Below are 20,447 nucleotides of genomic sequence, written 5' to 3'. Positions count from 1 at the left end.
GCAAAGCCAAAGTCAAGGTGCCATGACTGTGCCTGAGTAAATTTACTGTGCCTGAGTAAAGTGGCCCAGAGAGGCCACTTACTCTTCCAATCAGAACTTGCCTCAATGCAGGAAAAAAGTCAACTTTTTAAAAAGCACCACCAACCAAAGAACTCTATCATATCCTTTTTTCACTCTTGTTATTTCCCTATAATAGCCAGATGCTTATGCTAAAGATTATGATATGCTGAAAAACAGAGCAAGTCATATATTCTTCGCCCTTTACTACTTTCTTGTTTTATTTTTTAACTGAAGTATAGTTGATTTACAGTATTGTATTAGTTTCCATTCTTCCTCATTAAGGAAGCTTACAGAGTAAGTCAATGGTAGAAAGTTTTGGTAAAATGTGTGTGAATTAAGAAGTGAAACGAAAACAATATAGTTTTGTGCAGAATTTCCATTTACTGGTTAAGAAGTAATACATACACATGTGTGATCTATCAAACATGAATTGTGTAACTTTGGTCATTTGGCATAGCAGATAATGCTCTTATATTTGCATTTAAAACCACCATTACACAATATAAAGATGAAAGATAAAATTCATGCTGACAATATAAAAGTTATTTTTCTTAGAACATTAATCAGCAAATAAAAACAACATGCCCGGTCGGAAGATTGTAAAAGAAAGGGAAAAAATGTTTTTTCTTGTTAAAATACTTTTAAATGCACTTGTTTCCTGCACTTGGAGCAAGGGGCTCCATATTTTCATTCTGCATAGTGCCTTGCAGATTAAATAGCTGGCCCTGGGAATAATGATGGATTTTTTTGGTTTGTTTTAGGCTTTATTGGAACCATCTCTGATTAAACCTCACTACTTATAAAATGGGTCATTACAGAATTGTTATTGATAATAAAAGACTGGAAACACCTACATATCTATCAAAGGGGACTGGTTAAATAAATTAAATTATAGCACCTCTAGCCAATGCTGCACAAATGTAAAAAACATAAAACATGAGAAAGTTTTTTTGTATTGGTAAGGAAAGATCTCCAAAAACATTGCTAATTTAAAACATACATATATGAATATGTGCTATGTTTAACAAAACGGGGAAATAAGAATACATATTTGTGTTACCTACTTAAAATATTAAGTTAAAAAATTACCTACCTGGTTATGGGGTGGAAGACTAGGGTACTGAGGTAGCAACTGTAGTGAAGTCGCTCAGTCATGTCTGACTCTTTGCGACCCCATGGACTATTGCCCACCAGGCTCCTTGGTCCATGGGATTTTCCAGGCAGGAATACTGGAGTGGGTTGCCATTTCCTTCTCCAGGGGATCTTCCTGATCCAGGGATCGAACCCAGGTCTCCAGCATTGTAGGCAGACGCTTTACCATCTGGGCTACCAGGGAAGCAACTAGACCAACAAAATTAGATTCTACATCCCCTTAGCTGCTGGAACCGGAGAAGGCAATGGTACCCCACTCCAGTACTCTTGCCTGGAAAATCCCATAGACGGAGGAGCCTGGTAGGCTGCAGTCCATGAGGTCGCTAAGAGTCGGACACGACTGAGCAACTTCACTTTCACGCACTGGAGAAGGAAATGGCAACCCACTCCAGTGTTCTTGCTTGGAGAATTCCAGGGACAGAGGAGCCTCGTGGGAGGCCGTCTATGGGGTCACATGGAGTCGGACAGGACTGCAGCAACTTAGCAGCAGCAGCAGCAGCTGCCGAAACAGCTTTCACAGTCAGTAACAGAGAACGATCCCACCTATTTACAACCTGGCTATTCAAAATACCAGTGAGGCAGAACTGTGGTTTGTGAGAAAGTGATATTGCTGCATAATATTGGATACAAGCTCCACGATGTCCCATTAAAAAAAAAAGTTGTGCATATTTACATTTCCCTGCACACACACACTACTATATTCCTTCTATAAAAAGTAAGAAAAGGATTAAATTTACACATAAATTCTGTAAAGTAAGAGCAATAAAGACTTTTTCAGGCAATCTTTATTTGCAAACAAAAAACCAACAAAAGAACAGGTATTAAAAGACAATGAAACTTAATTGTACACGAAGGACGACATACCAAATTGAGAATCCTAAATGACTGTGAGAAGGTCATTTTCTAATCATCCCTGACTCTTTCCCCCAGATAAAAAATGGTAGCCCATTCTTGTTTGAGAACCCGGGCTCTCTGGGTGGGAGGCAAACAAACTGTGTTACATTCTTCATGCATTACTGTGGGGTGTTTATTTTATTTGAATTCTTCTAAAACTCTAAGACTTTGTGAGAAAATAATACTTATCTTCTCCAAAGAAAGGGTAAGAGACTACAAATAACTCTTAATTCTTATTCCACTACCAGATGCAAAGTGGTCCACTGGAAAGGGCATTGGCTTTGAAGTGGGTCAGAGATAAATAAGCCTGTGTACACATGGGTCATTTTATGTGACTCTGCCCCAACTCTGTCTTCTTCCTTAAGAAGATTTAAGGAGCTTCATCACCTCTGTAGGTAGGTCTTCCCTGATAGCATCTCCAGACTCAGGCTAGGCACTCCTGTTCCAGTGTTCCTATAGCATCTGCTGAACCCTTCCCAGAGATGACTTATTTTACTGTGTTGTCACCTTCTAAGTGTCTTTCTCCTTCACTAGCTCAAATGCTCCTCCAAGGCAGAAACTGCACCTGTGTATCTTTCCCTCCCCAGTGCCTCAGATACACTTGGCAGCCTCTTAATAAATGTCTGCTTAATGCCAAGTAATTTACCGTAGATAAAGAAGTTAAGCTTCACTGACAATTAGAACCAGCCTTAATATCTGATTAGAGAAACAGGCTGGGAAAAGCAAAGTCTCTTGGTCTAGACTAATCCAGACTCTATATAGTGCCATTTTTAGAAAACTCTCTGAATTAAGGACCCCTCTGCTATTCCAACAAGTTTGCTTCTTTGCCACATTCTAACACCTCCACCCTCTGGAATTCCCTCACTCCCAAATCTCTGTTTCTGCTCCAGAGGACACATTTTTTTTTTAAGGGCGGAAGTCAGATCCTCAGTTCAGTGGATGTAAAAGCCTGTTACAGCAGACTTCCAATTGTTTACTTTCCCAGGACTTCACAGAATTCTAAGCACACTGCTTCAGAGTATTCTGAGATGACAGTAGCAACGACAGACCACCTACTTTCTATTTCCTGCCTCCAGCTGTGAACACACAGCAGCCATTTTGTTGCTGTGTAAATCAGCACATGTGCATTGCTCTGCTTTAGTTACTAAATTCCTCCAGGCCTAGCTCAAAGCACTATTCTTCATAAAACCTTACCTTACTAGGCAAGAAAATATGTTGGGTTCCTTCACACGCCTCCTAAACCTTGAACCTTTCTCCATACTCTGCTTGTGCCTTTGTCTCTCTGTCTCCACGTGTCTCTATGCCCTGCCAGCGGGCTTATCCAGCTACTGTGAGTCAGATGGGAAGTTTCCTGTTGACTGAAGCCCCTTTCACACTTTCTGCCTTTGCACGCATCATCTCTCTATCTGCTTTCAGCTCCATTCGCTTCCTTGCTTTACACTGTATCTCAGGGGCTAAAGTTCCATAAACTACACTCCCCAAACTTGCCAGCCTGGTGTGGGTTTCTCCCCGTAGCTTTGTTTTTGCTGAAGCTCTACCAGTAGAAGAAGCTGGCGAGAATGGAAGATGGGAGGGTGCTCCTGGTAGCACTGCAGGTAGCACAGAGGCTGATGGACACGGGCGCCAGAGTTCCTGTTCAGACAGCAGTTTCTGGTGGCAGCAGCAGTGGGCGTTCCCAGCGCTCCAGCGACACAGATCCTGCGCTTGTGCTGCCTGGCTTGCTTGCCCCACCTCAATTATTAACAAGAAGTCGAACAAAAAAGCCTCCAGTCTTTTGAACCCATGCTGGTAGACACAAAGATACCACTTAATGGCCTAAGGTTGGTAACGTAAGCTTTTTCTTACTCCCTGAAAGGGTTTAAAAAAAAAAAGACGTGAATTTTGAGCCTACAGCTCTACGCTCTGGTTACCATCTCTTAAGCACAGGTAGAGCCAAGGAAAGGGACTTGCGAGAGCTTATGCTTTCCAGGAGAAGCAGGAGACCTTAAGAAGGGAAACTAGACTCATGCAATGCTAAGCACCACACTCCAGTATCAGTGTTAAGTACTTACTATTCTCTCAAGTTTTACTAAAAAGCATATTCTCGATTCATCTATAAGACTTATAAGAAGAGAAGAGCTATTTAAAAAGAAAAAAATGCAAATGGCCCTAAAAATATAAAAAGATGCTCAATTTCTCTCGCAAGAGAAATGTAGTTAAAACTGTACTGGGATACCATTTCTCACCTATTGAACTGGCAAAAGTCCAGAAGTCTGACAATATGCTCCACTGGCAGGCTGTGAGGGAAACAGACATTATTCATTCTCATTATTGCCAATGAGAATTTTAAAATGTTATACACCCTATGGAGGTGAATTTGGCAATATCTAACAAAGAAATACATGCATTTACCCTTTGACCATGCTGCTATTAAAAAGAAATAAATAATATCTTTCTATACAGCTAGCCCTAGAAAAGCATTAAGTACAAAAAAAGCAAGGTAAAAAAATGAAGTATGTATAGAATATAGCATGCTATCAATTATTTAAGAATGCTGGGGAGGATACAAAATACAAGTTACATATATATTTACTTATTCTCCTTTTTTTTTTTTTCCCAAAAAGGATAACCCCAGAAAAAGGGGGAAAGGAGATTACCTACAGGAGTAGAGGGGGCAGAAATAGAAACTGAATTTCTCTAAATACATACAACAGCTTTGTATATTTGATTTTAGAACTATGTATATATTTTACACAATTATAAAACAAAAAACTGTAAAGGCAATCACTGAATACTGAAAGCAAAATGGAACAAATGAATCTATATGTACACTGAAATAGCTATATGACCATCCAACGAATTATTCTAAGTGTCTTTAAAACACAGTAATTTTACTGTACATCTCTCATGGGATATACCTTAAGGGCCCAAAAGGTTACTGCAAAAATCTTGAGCTATCTTCAGAAATCATGTGGTTTAAAGTAGTACTATAATGTAATTCTGCAATCATTTTGTATGTACTAAAGACAAAGCAAATGAATTATATTGTGCTTTATCGCTAAGCACAGGCGGCTGCGACCAGCGCACCAAGCGCAGGCGGCTGTGACCAGTGCACTAAGCATGGCCGAGAGGAGCTACCCCACTTCCAAGATCAGGGGCAGAAGCAGGAAGGACCCCATGCCCGAAGGGCGGCAGCCAAGGGGAGTTACCCCACGTCCCAGGTCAGGGGCAGAGGCTGAGAGTGCCAGGCTGCGACGGCGCAGGAACGGCCGAGAGGAGCTACCCCGCGTCTGAGGTCAGGGGTGACGGCCGGGAGGAGCCACCCCGCGCCCAAGGCCAGGGGCGGCAGCCGGGAGAAACAACCCCACGTCCAAGGAGCGGTGGCTGCGCGGGTGCACGAGGGCCTAGAGAAGCTATCCCACGTTGAAGGTCAGGAAGGGCGGTGGTGAGGAGATACCCCTCATCCAAGGTAAGGAGCAGCGGCTGCCCTTTGCTGGAGCAGCCGTGAAGAGATACCCCACGCCCAAGGTAAGAGAAACCCAAATAAGATGGTAGGTGTTGCAAGAGGGCATCAGAGGGCAGACACGCTGAAACCATACTCACAGAAAACTAGTCAGTTTAATCACACTAGGACCACAGCCTTGTCTAACTCAATGAAACTAAGCCATGCCCATGGGACAACCCAAGACAGGTGGGTCGCGGTGGAGAGGTCTGACAGAATGTGGTCCACTGGAGAAGGGAATGGCAAACCACTTCAGTATTCTTGCCTTGAGAACCCCATGAACAGCATGAAAAGGCAAAATGATAGGATACTGAAAGAGGAACTCCCCAGGTCAGTAGGTGCCCAATATGCTACTGGAGATCAGTGGAAAAATAACTCCAGAAAGAATGAAAGGACGGAGCCAAAGCAAAAACAGTACCCAGCTGTGGATATGACTGGTGATAGAAGCAAGGTCCGATGCTGTAAAGAGCAATATTGCATAGGAACCTGGAATGGCAGGTCCATGAATCAAGGCAAATTGGAAGTGGTCCAACAAGAGATGGCAAGAGTGAAGGTCGACATTCTAGGAATCAGCGAACTAAAGTGGACTGGAATGGGTGAATTTAACTCAGATGACCATTATATCTACTACTGCGGGCAGGAATCCCTTAGAAGAAATGGAGTAGCCATCATGGTCAACAAGAGAGTCTGAAATGCAGTACTTGGATGCAGTCTCAAAAACGACAGAATGATCTCTGTTCGTCTCCAAGGCAAACCATTCAATATCACAATAATCCAAGTCTATCCCCCAACCAGTAATGCTGAAGAAGCTGAAGTTGAATGGTTCTATGAAGACCTCCAAGACCTTTTAGAACTAACACCCCAAAAAGATGTCCTTTTCATTATAGGGGACTGGAATGCAAAAGTAGGAAGTCAGGAAACACCTGGAGTAACAGGCAAATTTGGCCTTGGAACGTGGAATGAAGCAGGGCAAAGACTAATAGAGTTTTGTCAAGAAAATGCACTGATCATAGCAAACACCCTCTTCCAACAACAAAAGAGAAGACTCTACACATGGATATCACCAGATGGTCAACACCAAAATCAGATTGATTATATTCTTTGCAGCCAAAGATGGAGAACCTCTATACAGTCAACAAAAACAAGACGAGGAGCTGACTGTGGCTCAGATCATGAAATCCTTATTACCAAATTCAGACTTAAATTGAAGAAAATAGGGAAAACCACTCGACCATTCAGGTATGACCTAAATCAAATCCCTTATGATTATACAGTGGAAGTGAGAAATAGATTTAAGGGACTAGATCTGATAGAAAGAGTGCCTGATGAACTATGGAATGAGGTTCATGACATTGTACAGGAGACAGGGATCAAGACCACCCCCATGGAAAAGAAATGCAAAACAGCAAAATGGCTGTCTGAGGAGGCCTTACAAACAGCTGTGAAAAGAAGAGAAGCGAAAAGCAAAGGAGAAAAGGAAAGATATAAGCATCTGAATGCAGAGTTCCAAAGAATAGCAAGAAGAGATAAGAAAGCCTTCTTCAGCGATCAGTGCAAACAAATAGAGGAAAACAACAGAATGGGAAAGACTAGAGATCTCTTCAAGAAAATTAGAGATACCAAGGGAACATTTCAGGCAAAGATGGGCTCGATAAAGGACAGAAATGGTATGGCCCTAACAGAAGCAGAAGGTATTAAGAAGAGGTGGCAAGAATACACAGAAGAACTGTACAAAAAAGATCTTCACGACCCGGATAATCACAATGGTGTGATCACTCATCTAGAGCCAGACATCCTGGAATGTGAAGTCAAGTGGGCCTTAGAAAGCATCACTACAAACAAAGCTAGTGGAGGTGATGGCATTCCAGTTGAGCTGTTTCAAATCCTGAAAGATGATGCTGTGAAAGTGCGGCACTCAATATGCCAGCAAATTTGGAAAACTCAGCAGTGGCCACAGGACTGGAAAAGGTCAGTTTTCATGCCAATCCCAAAGAAAGGCAATGCCAAAGAATGCTCCAACTACTGCACAATTGCACTCATCTCACATGCTAGAAAGGTAATGTTCAAAATTCTCCAAGCCAGGCTTCAGCAATACGTGAACTGTGAACTTCCTGATGTTCAAGCTGGTTTTAGAAAAGGCAGAGGAAGCAGAGATCAAAGTGCCAACATCCACTGGATCATGGAAAAAGCAAGAGAGTTCCAGAAAAACATCTATTTCTGCTTTATTGACTATGCCAAAGCCTTTGACTGTGTGGATCACAATACACTGTGGAAAATTCTGAAAGAGATGGGAATACCAGACCACCTGACCTGCCTCTTAAGAAATCTGTATGCAGGTCAGGAAGCAACAGTTAGAACTGGACATGGAACAACAGACTGGTTCCAAATAGGAAAAGGAGTATGTCAAGGCTGCATATTGTCACCCTGCTTATTTAACTTATACGCAGAGTGCATCATGAGAAACGCTGGACTGGAAGAAACACAAGCTGGAATCAAGATTGCTGGGAGAAGTATCAATAACATCAGATAGGCAGAAGATACCACCCTTATGGCAGAAAACGAAGAAGAACTAAAAAGCCTCTTGATGAAAGTGAAAGAGGAGAGTAAAAAAGCTGGCTTGAAGCTCAACATTCAGAAAACAAAGATCATGGCATCCGGTCCCATCACTTCATGGGAAATAGATGGGGAAACAGTGTCAGACTTTATTTTTTTGGGCTCCAAAATCACTGCAGATGGTGACTGCAGCCATGAAATTCAAAGACGCTTACTCCTTGGAAGAAAAGTTATGACCAACCTAGATAGCATATTCAAAAGCAGAGACATTACTCTGCCGACTAAGGTCCATCTAGTCAAGGCTATTTTTTTTCCAGTAGTCATGTATGAATGTGAGAGTTGGACTGTGAAGAAGGCTGAGCGCTGAAGAATTGATGCTTTTGAACTGTGGTGTTGGAGAAGACTCTTGAGAGTCCCTTGGACTGCAAGGAGATCCAACCAGTCCATTCTGAAGAAGATCAACCCTGGGTGTTCTTTGGAAGGAATGATGCTAAAGCTGAAACTCCGGTACTTTGGCCACCTCATGCGAAGAGTTGACTCATTGGAAAAGACTGTGATGCTGGGAGGGATTGGGGGCAGGAAGAGAAGGGGATGACCGAGGATGAGATGGCTGGATGGCATCACTGACTCGATGGACATGAATCTGAGTGAACTCCGGGAGTTGGTGATGGACAGGGAGGCCTGGCATGGTGCGATTCATGGGGTCGCAAAGAGTAGGACACGACTGAGTGACTGGACTGATCAGTAAAGGCCAAGATTTTCAGTATGGAAAAAAGATGAAAGATCAAAAAGTTAAACAAAACTTTGTTTCAGTTAAGTTCAGTTCAGTCGCTCAGTCGTGTCCAACTCTTTTTGACCCATGGACTGTAGCATGCCAGGCTTCCCTGTTTATCACCAACTCCTAAAGCTTCCTTTGTGTACCGAATTTTAATTAGAAATGTCAGCATGTACACTTAATATACTTTACCTGTTGAATGTTGATAAATAAACATATGTGTACTCATTTCCTACTTCTGTCTACTGAAAAGGCATAGGAATAGTGACCACCCAATAGGAATTGATTAGGCTGAGGTTTCCAAATGTCATTTCCCATTTCACAGAACCAGGGCTTCCTGCAGAAATGGCTGATTCCAGATCAGAGACAATAAATGTACAGATGAATTACTGAGATCATGTTGGAAAGACTCAAGAGCCAATATGAAGAAGTTTAAGATGCGGATAATCTGAATATCAATAAAAAATAACCCAAGGGATTAAAAGTTGTCCAATTTTTTAATCTCATAAATTCAAAATGATAAATATTCTCCATCCTCCCTCCTCCCCCTCAAAACCCCCAGAAACAAATCTTACTGGTTACCTTTGGAGGATGCTAGGTAACTACCTCTTTAATTTGAAAAGTGGTAAAAAAGAAGAAGGAATATGACATTTATCCTACTTTTCCTGGGCAAACTGCATTTTAGGATTACCAAATGAGTGTTCAGGCAAGTTTTTCTAGTTATTAAACAGAGGAGGAATGACAGGATTAGAAGAGAACCATTTTATACTTCCAAATTATGAAAGAATGAATCTAGGAAATATTAATGACCATGAGTGGATGTGACTCCAAAAGAGAGAGGCAACCAAAGATTTCTCTCTGCTTCTTGACAGACATATACCACCATCTATAGAACATTTTATAAACAAACAAACGGAAAACAAAACGAAAAAAATCCTGAATCAGATTTAGCCTCTATCGAACGATTAAACAGAAGAAATACAACAGAGGAGCATGTTAAATGTTACTATGGGAATCTAATCATCAAAACCTAGGCTGTTTAAAACTCTGCAGGACAGAAAGTTAGTTTCTTCAACAAACACATTATAATTAGAAAGAGAGCGAAAATAAAAGAAAAAGACAGGGATAGACATGTGTAAGGAAAGCTACAGATTTAAAGAGATTTATGAGTCAAAAGAGCTACCTGTTGACAGTATGGACGTTAATTGAATTCTGATTTAAACAACCTATAAAAACACATAAACTCACTCCAGACTTTGATTCAATTATGAACATCTGAACACTGACTGGGTATTTAATACTCAAAAAGTAATAATGATTCAATTTGGGGGTGTTATAATGATATTGTGATTATGGCCACAAAAAGGAAGGCTTTACTTTTAGAGATGTATACTGAAGTATTTATGGATAAGATGATAGAGTGTCTGGAATTGGCTTCAAAATAATCTTCTGGGGAGGAAGTAGGTGGCATACAGGTAAGACCAGGTTGTCTATGAGTCAGTAATTCTTTAACCTGAGTGGTGTGTATTATTCCCTCTACTTGAACAACTAAGACGGTATTCAAAGAAGTGAATTTAAATACAAGATTAAATGAAAAGGAAGTTTTGGCAAGTTATGAAAAACTAGAGGGATTTGGCATACACCACAGATATATCACAAAGTGGAGTGCCAAGGCAAGCAAATACATTCTTTGGGAGGTTTAATGTTTAAATAGCACTCATATCTATTCAGCAGTCATATCAATTCTAAACTTTCTTCTATGCACTAGCAGTAAGAGGTTAGAATTTCCTACAAATGCTTCCTAACAAAGAGGCAAGACTCTCCCAGGCAAGAATACATCCCAGCACTACCCAGAAGCAGCCACCAAATGAGAAAGGGCTGTGGTGGCAACAGCAGATAAGGTGGGAGAAGAGCTGTGAGTCTGATGCCCAGGTCTGGTCAATGTACTTAAGGTGGGCCCATTCCCATGGATGCAGGAACCCACAGGGTTCCAAAGCCTCCCCAAGAGTCTGTGCAAATTAAGCAGTATGAAGAGTGACATGCTATCAACAAAAATGTGAAAAAAACCCTTCGGTGGAAAAGGAAGACTAAAATCTTACAAAGCTGGTATGGTTATTTTTATTCATGTTTCTCCTGACATCATTATACATTTTAAATAATAACATTAAATCTAATTTAAAAAGACACAGTTCAGTTCAGTCACTCAGTTGTGTCCAACTCTTTGCGACCCCATGAACCGCAACACGCCAGGCCTCCCTGTCTATCACCAACTCCTGGAGTCCACCCAAACCCATGTCCATTGAGTCAGTGATGCCATCCAACTATCTCATTCTCTGTCGTCCCCTTCTCCTCCTGCCCTCAATCTTTCCCAGCATTAGGGTCTTTTCAGATGAGTCAGCTCTTCGCATCAGGTGGCCAAAGTATTGGAGTTTCAGCTTCAACATCAGTCCTTCCAATGAACACCCAGGACTGACTGATCTCCTTTAGGGTGGACTGATTGGACCTCCTTGCAGTCCAAGGACTCTCTCAAGAGTCTTCTCCAGCATCACAGTTCAAAAGCATCAATTCTTCTGCGTTCAGCTTTCTTTATGGTCCAACTCTCACATCCATACATGACTACTGGAAAAACCATAGCCTTGACTAGACGGATCTTTGTTGACAAACTAATGTCTCTGACACAAGTGTTTTTTAAAAGTAATTTAGGAGAATACTGGACTTCCCAGGTAGTGCTAGTTGGTTAAGAATCTGACTGCCAATGCAGGAGACACAAGAGACATGGGTTCTATCCCTGGGTCAGGAAACTCCCCTTGAGAAGGAAGTGGCAACCCACTCCAGTATTCTTTCCTGGAAAATTCCATGGACAGAGGAGCCTGGTGGGCTCCAGTCCATGGTGTTGCAAACAGTTGGACATGACTGAGCACACTCAGCAGCAGGAGAATTCTACTCTAATGAGAGTAGCCTGAACTATGAAACAAGGTCAGGGAATATGATGGAAATTCTGAATCTCGAAACGTAAGGGTAGAGCTAGATACCACTAGTTATTCATGATGACATTATTGCAGTTTTATATTTTTCCCCTATGAAAACCTGGCATTGGATCAGTGGTTCTCAAGGGAGGACAGCATATCTCATAGGACAGAGGGAGCAGTAGGCAACTACAATTTAAAAATAATTCCAGGGGATTCTGACATACACTGTGGCCTCACTAAAGGACCACTTCTTTCTTGGAGGTCCCCGTAGAACGGCTGTGGCTGAGGCCTGTGTGCAGCTAAAATCACCTGGATCACCAACAGGGAAAGCTGGCCATTATTGTTTCAAACGTCCCTGTAAATCTGGCACGGCTGCCATGTCAGAAAAAGGATAATGGAATCACCCTACACACACTCATGACTTAAACCAGCTCCCTGTCTGCCCAGCATGGGGGCAAATTTGAGCCATGAAGACAGTAAAAGCAGAGCCAGAGGGGACCCCACTGCAGGCCATCTGCTGACGAGCACACGCACCAACCTGCCTGCCTGCACCACTGCTCCTATTTGGAGGAGGGACGACGACAGGCAAGTGACTGCAGTGCTCTTGACAGTCAAACTTGTGAGCATCTTAGAAGAGGACTTGAAAAAAGTGTCTGACCAGACACCAGAAATACTTGTAGCCTCTCTACAGTCTTCTTTTATCCCTTGACATGTCTGAGACTATTATGGCTTCTGTTAACACTGACTGACTCAGTTTGGACAAAACAGATAGACCAATAACAGCATCCCTCACTACAACTGATTCTGAGTTTCACTCCTGCAGTGGCCTTTCATGCCAGATAGATTTGTTTCTTCGATAATTACAGTGCCTACAAACCTGTCCTTCCTCCAGTAAGAAGGGAAAGGGGCCTTCTATACAACATGCCCAAAATTCAGTGTACCAGGCTGAAGTGAGCAGCCAGATGCTCTACACCTCCTATGGTTGTAAAGGTGATTTGGTTCCTAGTAAAGTAAGGATGCTCTTAACTATACAATCACACGCACAGTGAGGTCTGGTCTATACAACAACATGGGCAGCAAGTAAAAAGGAGTAGCCTTTCCAAAACACTCCATCATCACAATTCTATGCCCCCTCACAGAATTAAAAGCCTTGATAATATCAAGTAATGCCCACTGTTAACTTTCAAATGGTTTCAAAGTCACAAGGAGGGAGGTGGGAGGGAGGGTCAGGATGGGGAACACATGTATACCCATGGCTGATTCATGTGAATGTAAGGCAAAAACTACCACAATATTGTAAAGTAATTAGCCTCCAATTAAAAATTTTTTAAATTCCAAAAAAAAGTCACAAGGCTTATCAACATTTATATTTAATTCTCAAAATTACACCCATTGCAAAGTCAAAACCAAACTATTTTAGTTGAGCTCTAAAACTTCTCTATATGTTGGAATAATTTCTACTCTTGCTACTTTGTTAGTATTACTCTCTCAAATTTCCCTAAAGGATTATGTTTAGGAAACAAAAAGTGTTATGAAAATTTAGACTTTTGACCATTCATAGAATTAGTAAACATTTGTAAGCTACCCTCATCTTTCTCATTCTAGTTTTCACCATGTTTTTAGGACACTGTCAATATGTTCTGTGTCCCAGCATGAACAGGACTTGGGGAGGAGATGAGAAATGAGTCCTTTGTAAAGGTAAAGAACTACTTTAGGTATATCAAGCCATGGGTATCTTATCCCTTTACTTGAACATAAGAGAGTTTCTTTTCCAAGAAAGCTGCAGTAAAGGTGCAGATTCAAGGATCTAGTTAATTACAAAATATGATCTTGGTAGGAAATGAGCAAAAACCTATGGGCATGGATAAAAGAAGAATAATCAGCCTAGACAGAAAAAGCCACTCATGGTATCATAATGTTAAGGCCTGAGATGGACTAGAGACACAGCCAGACTAAACATTACCTAAAACAAAAGCAAAAACAAAGCACAACAGAAAACAACCAAACAACTAAATGAAATTTAAAATGTCCTTTCAAAAGATTAGCCAGGCTGAACTGGTCACAAGATAATCTTCATTACGGTAATTTAGTTACTTTGGTCTTATTATAATTACATGCAGTTGTTTTCTTGAGGTGAATTTGACAAAGAAGGGCAAATATGGACGGCTGTGTCTATGAAAAGGAGATATTCTGATAGCTGAGGACACTGTTCATATCAAATCAAAGGCCAAAATACCTGCACAGCCTTGTAAAGTAGGAGCACTGGATCAATATTATACTGACTTCCTCCCTGATCTTACCTACCATTAAATATAGAAAAGCCTTTTGGTACAGGAGGCTGTGCCTGACTATCACAAGCATTCCCCACATAGCAAATCTGAATGAATCACTAGAACATTTCCAATTCTGAACTACTAGTATAATATTTACACTCTTTTAAGTTTACTAGAATTATTATTTTGACTATTTCTAAAAATATATAAGCCCTTTCTATGTCACTCAGCCATAAGGCATTCAAGTCAACCAGAGCTCTTAGTCAAAGCTGATTAACAGGTGAATTAGGACGAGTTAAGGGAATAACAAAATATTTGAAGATAACACAGCTATGCGATACATAAAAATGTAACTGTAACACTTACCTATCAGCCCCTTCTCCAGAGTGAAGGTTTTGTTTGTAAACATACATTCAAAAGCCACAATGTGAAAAATCTTATTCACTGTGTTGTGGGTCCCAACTATTCGAATATACCTGGGGGTAAAAAGAGAAGACAATCTGTTGAAGAAAATGAGCTTCCATCATAACAAATCCAAGGATAACAGAAAAAGATACACTACGTAAACATACAGTCTACCAGAGCACGGACTGAAAGAGACTCTGAATAGGCTTCAGACCCTGTACCTGCTCCTTAGGGCTAGCTCCAACTGAGCCTAGAAAAATTACAGCAAAATTAGGGAGGTCCAACTTTCCAGAGAATGAAGTAGAACTTAGATTTGGTTTACCTAGAAAATCAAACCAGGGGCTGTTCAGCTCAACTCCCAAATGTCAGTACAATTTTACATCCATGAGACATTTACACTGGAGAATAACAGCTTCTATCCTTACCTTGTGGTTAGGAACGTGCCCGTGCATAGGTGCACAAACACACACAAAATCAAATACTTTCCAACTCAATGAAATCTTTCACCCATTGGATGAAATGCATGAAATCAATACTGCTTTCTCATTTAGAATTAAAAAAAAAAAATCCACAGAAACTACTGAAAACCACTCACAGTTTCTTGTATTTTAATGTTGCTCCTAAATTCTCATTAGGATGTGAACCCTATATTCTTACGCCAGTCCCCAGCGTGACTGCTAGGATGCCTTCTCCTGGCCAGAGGAAGTGATGCGCAGAGGTGAGCCAGCCTGCGCTGCAGCCTCCCTCCTGGCCGCAGGGAGCTGGCATCTGCACACAGTGCAGAGTTTCGTGGGGCAGGTCTCGAGCATCTCAGCCTATTCACCCTCTGGGTCTCCCTGGAGGCTTCACCTCTGACAAACAAGCATTAATCTTAGAGCAACTTGCCCCTTTCATTCTCCAAAGGGACCTGACAGTTCACAGGTTAATGAACAAACGGACTCTTCTGAGTGTCACTCAATTCCATGGGGAACGAAATGTGCTACACACATCCTGGAATTCAAAAGAAGGGCAAGGCAAAAAATAACAGATGAACTGATAACACTCTCCCAAATTATGAACTATGTGCTCTGAAGGATGCAGCGTATTAAACGAACAGATTTCAATTAGCAGATGACAGACTGGGCAAGGTTTTAGTAATATCTTCCCTCCGCTGTGTAAAACAACCTTCCATTTAGATGATGTAATTTTACTTCTGAGTTAATCTCTGTTCACTAATTTGGTAATTTCCTTACATTTCTCATCCCTCCAAGTTAACTGTATAATGTAAATGCCAATTTAAAAAAAATCACATTATAGAGGCTATATTTGGGGGTTCTGTGTCATGAGCTATTTTCCCTCCTGTTTCTTCAAGCCTGAATCTCACTGCAATCCCTGTGCACCTCATTTAGCCATCTGCTCCTTGACATGAGCTGATCGCTCATCTTCATAACCAACAGTAATGCCCTCTCCTGGACTGGCTGCTCTGTGTTCCCATCCCCGCTGCAGGGAGACACCATGCTTCCTGTGTGGAGAGTCAGGGCAACTGCTGTGCTCACCATCGCCCTCTGGGTAAGCAGGAGGTTGGCTATGATCTGTTCTCTCCAGCCTTCAGGGCAGACAGAAGGTGTTGTTGACTTTACTGGGTTTGGGTAGGTGGATGGGGTTCACTTAAAATAAGTTCTAAATGGTCTGAGTAGAACAGATTGTGTTGTTCTTTACTGCTGGCAGTAACAATCTCTCTGGGCTTTCTGGAACGGAAGGGGTGTTGTTAAGCCTGGCACCTTGGCCTGAATCTAATTTTATCCATTTCCTTAAACCCACAGGAACTCAACAAGCAGAGCATTTGCAACCGCACATGGTCGTGACAGTGAGTGCTGCTATCTGCAACCTTGGAGGGAATGTGGTTTGGTGGAATTTGATCAGATCATTTTCCTGTTCTCTAGGTCAAATCTTTCAAAGGAGAGATAGCTTTCCCAATACTGAGGAGATAGAGGGGCAAGGGAGGGACTAATAGGACCTTCCCCCAGTGGCAGTTCTTAAGGTTAACAGTTCAGGCTGACCTAAGGGGATGCACTAATGTTCCCTCACTCTCTTTCTTTTTAAAACATTATATGGAACCAGTCTCCAAGTTTAGATAACAGTCATTTCCCAAATTTTACCCTGGTGTAAATATCAGGAGTGGGAGAAATTAAAGAACTTTCCCCTCTCTCATCCCCCGATTATAGGAAACTGAAAATAAAAAACTGTACTGGAATATATTTTACAGCCTTAATGATAGTGTTTGTGATAGCTAATAAAATAATATATATGATTGCAAAAGCATTGAGAGATGCCTCCAGATAAAAAAAGTTCTATATAAATGAAAATAATGTTATCTCTGCTGCATAATCCTGAGGTCAAATTAGCAATTCACCACTGTACATCACACTTCTTGATTAGCCTGTTATATGTAATGCTCATAACAACTTTAATTATTCTAGTTCTACAATACTCTCTAAGTCTCCATAAAATTATAGCCTAATTTACAAAAGTGGCATAAAGTCCTTACTCAAATACACATTAAAAAATGGTAACAAAGTCACAGCAAAGAAGCCATGCTCCTTTTCTCCAGCAAGGAATCGTTCAGCCGAGGACTCTGTCCTTCACTGAAGATCTCGACTAGAAATAGAAAACAGGCTTTAACTAATCCCCCAACTTCAGTGACTGGTAGCACAGCCTGGAGCTCTCCATTAAGAACTCAGGGGCCCTGTCCAGCTCAGGGGAAAGCGTGCCCTGATCCAGGAGCAATGTCCAGAGGGAGAAGGAGGAAGCACCATCAAGGTACCATCCTCAATCACAGGCAGATTTTCTTTATGAGGCGCACAATGGAACATCCTGCAGGCAGCAGTTACAACTATCCAAGCTATTGAAAACCCAAGGGCTGGGGATGGGAGAGAGAGAGTTCTCTCTATCTTTTTTTGTTTTTGAAAAACAAAACTTGCTTCTGGGTTATGACACCTAACAAGAAGTAGATCCTAATTTTCTTTGTCACAAAAGATTTCGAGTAAAAGGTAAAACTTAAGCTTAATTTTTTTCTTTCAACATCATCTCTCCAATGCACACTCAGACTCTGATTTAACCTGATGATAAGGGCAGTTGCAGCTAGTGACTTCATCAGTGTGCAGAAAGGAAAGCTGCTGAAAAATATGACAGCTATCCTTTGTTCTCTCTGAGGTCCTCAACAGCAGCTCAGACAGTTGGAAGATAATTAAAACTTAAACAGGGATGAGGAAGGCAGATATGCAACAGATTGGCCATTTCTGATGGAGATGAATGCTGTCCACACAAGCTCTGGCGCACAGTCTGTTTCCAACGGTCTCCTCCCTTCCCTATGTTAGCTGTCTTCTAGTCCTGCTCACAACGACTGGGGCCTCAACAGTTCCAAACAGGCTGTTTCAGTGCAGAAGTTTCTAGGAGCTATAATATTGTGGGTGAAAAGAGATTCTTCTTTGATAAAATTAAACCTAAACCCCCCATGGATAGCACTCTAAAACTAAGAAGCACTAGAGTTTTGAAGTACTAGCTTTAGTGGCTAACAGAACCAGGTTTGTCGCCCAGCTCTATCACTTAATTAGCTGTGTCGCTATAGGAAAAGAAGCTTTAAACCTTTTGAATCACAGTTTCCTTCTCTATAAAATGGATCAATACACAAATCTTATATGATATTTAAATGAGATAAGTAGTTAAAGTATCTAGTGCAGGGTACGGCAGAGTACAGTATCATTAAACAGAAATGCAAAGAGTATATCCTTGGAAGCAGAATTTCTTTTGGACTTTGAGACTGTTTGGTGTCTGGGAGCGCATTCCTAACTATGGGTGTTAAAGTGGTGCATCCAGGCCCAAAGATGGACCTCAAGAGCACAGGCCGGGATTAGCTGTCCATTTAGGGCCCTACAGTATAGGTGTTATGGGCCATGGCGAGAATCTGCATTCCAAATGCAGATTACCTGGCTCTATGTCACTTCCTGCTTTAAGCCCCTAGTCTTTAGAAAAGTCTATTTTAAATGTTCTTGACCTAAGTAAGCTCTGCACAAAGAAACAAGGAAAGAATCCTTTGCCCATATTGGGTCCAGCTACCCGTGCCTATGAAAGAGTTTCTTTTTTTTTGTGCAAACTCTGAAGTTTGGGGTTTTAATTTACCAAGAAAAATAGCACTTCTTACAAAGAGACACCATAATACCGTGACCTAGAAAATTTTTGCCTTGGAGATTTCATTGTATTCCCTGCCTGTTCTGGGGAGGTACTACAAATTCCTATTCTTAATCTTCTTTCCATCATTTCTTGTCAGGATGCTACCATATTTCATTTCTAAGCCACAAACAACACATCTTTAACAAACTGAATACAAAAAGCAGCAACTTGCACCCCTCACTTTAAACCTGTTGGAATACTTTGTTTCTTTAGTCTTTAGCCTACTTGTGGTTACAGTTAATCCTTAACCTTTGCCTCTAGTTTTATGATCACCTAACTTCTGAACTGAGCAGATTCTATTACAAGATAAGATTGAATTCAGCAAAAAACATTTAAATGAGCTCTCAAGGGATAAACTAAAGCCAAAGTCCATCAGAATTTTATTCTCTTGTAAACAAAATTTTCTTCTCAAATTGAACTTTATATTCTTGGGTTAAACAAAGACTCTGGAGAAAACTAGAGGTAGCCTAAGGCTGGGATCCTTAACACAAGAAGGAACCCCTAACATTTTGGCTCTTCCTCTGAGGTCCCTGTGGAGAATTTTGCAGAGGAAGACTGTCCTTTGCTGTGGCCAGAAGCCACCTGACAAGAACTTTAGCTACAGCATTTTCTAGGGACTCAGGACCATGTAGGTTTGGAATTCACCATTTCCACAATTTCCCATTTGACCTTTCCTTGCAAGGAGCTATGAAGAATGTACATAAATAATTCTCCAGCCCAAGAAGCTGGTAACATCTGTGGGTTTCCCCAGGATGATGTTTTCTTCTAGTTCTAGGTACAGTGTTAATGCTCTTCTAATCAAACCCAGACCGGAGGGGAAAGTGACTTCAGGTCTTGTTGCTAAGGCAGCAAGTGGAAAACAGTTTACTGCCAGAATGACAAAAAGCTTCTAGAAAAAGCATGTTGCAACAGAACAGATTTGCTACTCTTAGAAAACCTGCCCTCTGGCTGATCTGTGGAGCTATAGATTCTCCTCCACTGACTTCAGCAAAGGGTCCCAGCAGCATTTGCTTATTTGAGAGAGGAAGACTTATTGAAAGGTTAAGCACTCTGCAGAGTTAGCCTAAGCAGAGGCTACTGTCTTGGAGAACAGCCCTGATACTGTCTGACCATTAGCCCTGCAGAGGGAGCAGTTATGTTCTAGCAACTCCACTACTCAACCTGAAGGGCAAACAAAACAAGAAGTCATTTTGTTTCCAGAGAAAATTGATGCTTTATAGAATCAAGCATGCAGAGCGGATAAGACTGGTAAATAACTACCAACACATCATAACCCAGTGCAACCCAAAACAGAAAGCCATTTCAACACCAGAGATAAATATTTAAGCACTGTTTTTTATTTGGGGGAAATGTGCACTTTGAACGGTAGGCTCTTTTCCCCCCATCTCTGCATATGTAGAACCTAAAACCTACCATAATGCCTTCAATCTATGAAAACATATTTGAAATTAATATCACAAAAGAACTATAATATTTATTTACATAAATCATATGAAAATGATAATAATATGTAAATTTGCTTAATTTGTTTCTACTTGCACATTTACCAGTTAATAGCCCCTGTAGGTATACTGGGTAAATCTGCTATTGATCAAGATTTAACAAACACTTGCTAGATACAAGAAATCCTGCTAAACACTGTTTGAAGTGGACCACAAAGACAGGACATAAACCTT

General features: G+C 41.2%; 1 protein-coding gene across 3 annotated transcripts in view; it reads right to left on the bottom strand.

Moving 5' to 3' along the window:
- Window positions 1-20,447, bottom strand: part of BTBD9 (BTB domain containing 9) — a 414,205-nt gene that overhangs the window by 145,394 nt on the left and 248,364 nt on the right. For all 3 annotated transcript variants that reach the window (XM_018038719.1, XM_018038717.1, XM_018038718.1), the window contains exon 7: window positions 14,524-14,633. In XM_018038719.1, coding sequence (XP_017894208.1) covers window positions 14,524-14,633 — 110 coding nt within the window. The remainder of the gene's footprint in view (window positions 1-14,523; window positions 14,634-20,447) is intronic.

Source organism: Capra hircus, chromosome 23 (assembly GCF_001704415.2).
Source record: "Capra hircus breed San Clemente chromosome 23, ASM170441v1, whole genome shotgun sequence".
In the NCBI taxonomy this organism is placed as follows: domain Eukaryota; kingdom Metazoa; phylum Chordata; class Mammalia; order Artiodactyla; family Bovidae; genus Capra; species Capra hircus.
The sequence above is the reverse complement of the archived record's forward strand: the minus strand, read 5'-3'. Positions and strand labels throughout refer to the sequence as shown.